This window comes from Solanum tuberosum, unplaced genomic scaffold, assembly GCF_000226075.1.
Source record: "Solanum tuberosum cultivar DM 1-3 516 R44 unplaced genomic scaffold, SolTub_3.0 scf00060, whole genome shotgun sequence".
Classification (NCBI taxonomy): domain Eukaryota; kingdom Viridiplantae; phylum Streptophyta; class Magnoliopsida; order Solanales; family Solanaceae; genus Solanum; species Solanum tuberosum.
In genome coordinates, this window is record NW_006238985.1 from 287,932 (window position 1) to 291,749 (window position 3,818).

The window sequence follows — 3,818 nt, forward strand, 5'->3', positions numbered from 1 at the left end:
GTGAGAATAATAAATTTTAAAAAGTAATGATGTGATTATAAATTTTATTTACATATGAAACAAATGGTTAGTAGATATAAATGTGGGGTTGTTTTAACAAAATATAAACTCATGGATCAATTATTATATTAAAATATCTCAAATCATGATATGGAATCACATGGTGATTCCATATCATGTTTTTTTGGAGAATATGGTATCACCTCTCATGATATGGAATCATGAGATGGAATCAGCAAAAAATCGCATGTCCAAACGCTGATTCCATCTCACGACACCATATCGTGATATGGTATCGCATGGCCAAACGCCTACTAAGTCTTGCATATTGTTCATATTTATTATGAGAATGAAATAATGCCTCCATATATCTCGAGTCTAAGACTTTTGAATCTTTTCATTCAAAACAATAGTTTTTTTTTAGCTAATTTAGTGGATAAGACGACTCCCCGCCCCGACCCATGGATATGGTCATGTAAACGATACATGGACAGCAATTTAAGTTAGCCAATATCCCACTAATTCTATACATTGTGATCCCTTTGTCATAGCGCTAGAAATAAATAATTCAACGGCCAAAACCTAAATTTTAAACCAAATGGAACTTTAACGGTCAATCCCACCCACCCCCTCCAAGTCAACGTTAACATCTATTTATCTCACATAATTATAATAAATTTTGTATATCCTAGAGAAATGTGTAGTAATTACTCTATCTCAGTTGATTATCTCAAGTTATATATTAATTTAACACCCATTTGCCCTTTATCCAAGTTCATGAACATGCCCATATGTGTTATAAGCTTAGAATTCACGATTTTACAGCTCTTTAGATCAATTGGTATTTGTTTCAAGCAATTTTTAATGCTAACTTTTAAGCTAATGTACACCATTTTATCTGAAGTCCTAGATCAATTTTACACCTTGCTGACCCAACTTGTTTAAAACTAAGGCGTAGTTGTTGTTGTCGTCCAATTTTACCCATTCTTGGTGCTAAAACCAGGTAATTAATTAATGGTACTTGATCTGCTTCTTAGTTGATTATATGAATTCTATTTATGTGGGCAATGTTTATATTGAATCTTTGTTCTGTTTTTGATGATTGGGAAATCTTAGGATAGAATTGTTGGAATTTTAGTATTGATTGAGAATGGGTGAGTCCATCTTTTGTTTTAGAAAATGTAGAATAGGAAGAGTAATGGGTTGCATTCAGCTTGTGCTAGGTTCACTTGTTATACTCGTGAGCCTTTCGAGTTTGTTTAGGTTTTATTCTGCTGGATTTTTCTTACATGATGAGGATATATGTCGCCATTTTTATGGTGTGAAGGATGTTTATGATAGTTTTGATGTAAAAGCACTGAGTTCTCGCGTTGATGAAGTGCTCAATAAGATGGAGAGTTTGCAAGATAAGATTGAATTGATTGTACAAGAGATGGAGAAGAACAAAAATGAATTGGAAAAAGGGAGTATTCCCAAATTGGAATACAAGAAGTTTTTGGAAGAAGAGGTGATTAAGCCTTTATACTCTGCTCATATTGCCCTTAGGCAAATTAGGATGCCTAGAGTTGAAGGAATTGGGAATGTGACTATTAAGGAACATCCCTTGATTAATAATTTTGTGATTGAGGAGATTCGAAAGTATATTACCCCGAAGGAGAATAGACATAAGAAGGTTAATATTTTTGGAACACAGATGATTTATAACACGATAGGGCATGCTTGTGTGTCGATGAAGAAGGAATTGGAGGAGTTTATGGATTATGATATTGGATCTTATTGTAAAGATGATTGGAACATTGCTCAGAAGCTTATGATTAATGGTTGTGATCCTTTGCCAAGGAGAAGGTGTTTGACAAGGGCCTCTAAGCTCTATCAGAAGCCTTATCCGATTAACGAGTCCTTATGGAGGATCCCAGATGGGAGAAATGTTAGGTGGAGCAATTACCTTTGCAGGAACTACGAGTGTTTATCGAGTAAGAATCCTAAAAGAGGTTACACTAAGTGCACCGGATGTTTTGAAATGGATAAAGAAGAGATAAGATGGGTAACAAATTCTTCACTTCCTGTGGATTTCTTGATCAAAGATGTATTGGCAGTTAAGCCAGGGGAGATTAGAATTGGTCTGGATTTTGGCATTGGAACGGGGACTTTTGCTGCAAGAATGAGAGGGCAGAATGTGACAATCATTTCGACTGCACTGAATCTTGGAGCTCCTTTCAGCGAGACGATAGCACTTAGGGGTTTGATTCCACTATATGTGACACTGAATCAAAGGCTTCCATTCTTCGACAACACTATGGATTTGATCCACACTGCTGGATTTATGGATGGTTGGATCGATCTACAGCTGTTAGACTTTATCCTATTTGACTGGGATCGTGTTTTGAGACCAGGAGGCTTGTTGTGGATTGATCGATTCTTTTGTAATAGGACTGATCTGGATGACTTTATGTACATGTTTCTGCAGTTCAGGTACAAAAAGCATAAGTGGTCTATTGCTCCCAAGGCCAAGGATGAAGTATATCTTTCTGCATTATTAGAAAAGCCTGCTCGATCTTTATGATCATACGAAGCATTAGATCTCATGTCTTTGTTATACTGACATGGTATTCATAGGATTTATCTGCAACATTTGTTCTAGTGTCTGCAAACTGTAAGAAACTTGTAGTTCTCTTTGTTATACTTCACATGGTATTCATAGGATTTATCTGCAACATTTATCTTGTCTGCAAAACTGTAAGAAACTTGTGGTTAGTTCTCTTTGTTATCTAAAGATTCAGTCTCCGTTGTCATAAAATGCATATTTCTTTGTACATTAACCCTTTGATGTTATTATATCATAATTCAACGAGACAAACAAATGATATTTCTGCTTATACCACATCTACATTGCTTAAACACCATGGCTAACAATTGCATTTTGCAGTTGAACTCTTATTTACCCACAACAGTTTGACCTTTCTATAGTTTGCAGTTTCTGCACTAAAATAGAGGGGCACACTTTGTACATGTTATCTAAAGACTGGGTACTAATCTTTCTGAAGAGTAGTACTAATCCAAGACTTATGCTTGTTTTCTATCGGGGTCAGTTTCTAACGTGATTTATAAGAATGACCTTGGAGGTGGGTGTCCTCGTTTGCATCATGGGCAAAACTTTAAGCTTAACAACTTTTGACATTTAAGATTTGCCCATGAGACAAATGAGACTCAAGTTCAAGACCACCAATTTTGAAGGTCATTGGGGGTAATTTCCTGGTCTATCAGGAAATCGACCAGCTAATGTATAAGGCAACCTAATGCATAAAGCATCATCCAGCGTTAGCATGATCTGAAGAAGGGCCCCACCCCAAGATAATGTCAAATCAAACAGCATAGTTTAGGGGGTGGGGTGGGCGATGTACTAAAGTAAAGAGCTAAGGAGCCATGCCAAATGCTAATCCCTTTATCTATTGTTGAAATATAATAAATAATTTCAATGTTTTTTTTTGTTATAATACAGAGGAGATGGACATAAACTGTAGTAGTCAAAAGTCAAATACAAATCCTTAAATTAAAGCATGAGAAATATTTTAAGGGACTCAGACAGCAACATCCAAATTAAAGATGCTTGTTATTGGACTCATATACACTGACATTTCAATTGCTTAAATTAATTTTGAAATGGAAATCATTATAATGACCAATCATAGCAAAATTCAAATTGCCTATGACATACCGATAAGCACTTGTCTTTTTTTCTTCTTCTTTCTTTTGAGAAAATACAGAAGTCAATATAGTCATCATGGGCATGATTGCATATATTTTTGTACCCTTTTTCT

General features: G+C 35.4%; 1 protein-coding gene across 1 annotated transcript; it reads left to right on the top strand.

The window, feature by feature from the left end:
* Nucleotides 1–706: 706 nt before the first annotated feature.
* On the top strand, nt 707–2,802 carry LOC102595416 (uncharacterized). Its single transcript, XM_006344577.2, has one exon. The coding sequence runs from the start codon at nt 1,151–1,153 to the stop codon at nt 2,561–2,563; it is 1,413 nt and encodes a 470-aa protein (XP_006344639.1). The 5' UTR covers nt 707–1,150; the 3' UTR covers nt 2,564–2,802.
* The last annotated feature ends 1,016 nt before the right edge of the window (nt 2,803–3,818 follow it).

Excerpts from the sequence above, each read along its gene's own strand:
- LOC102595416 (XM_006344577.2), top strand. The coding sequence starts at position 1,151 with ATGGGTGAGTCCATCTTTTGTTTTAGAAAATGTAGAATAGGAAGAGTA.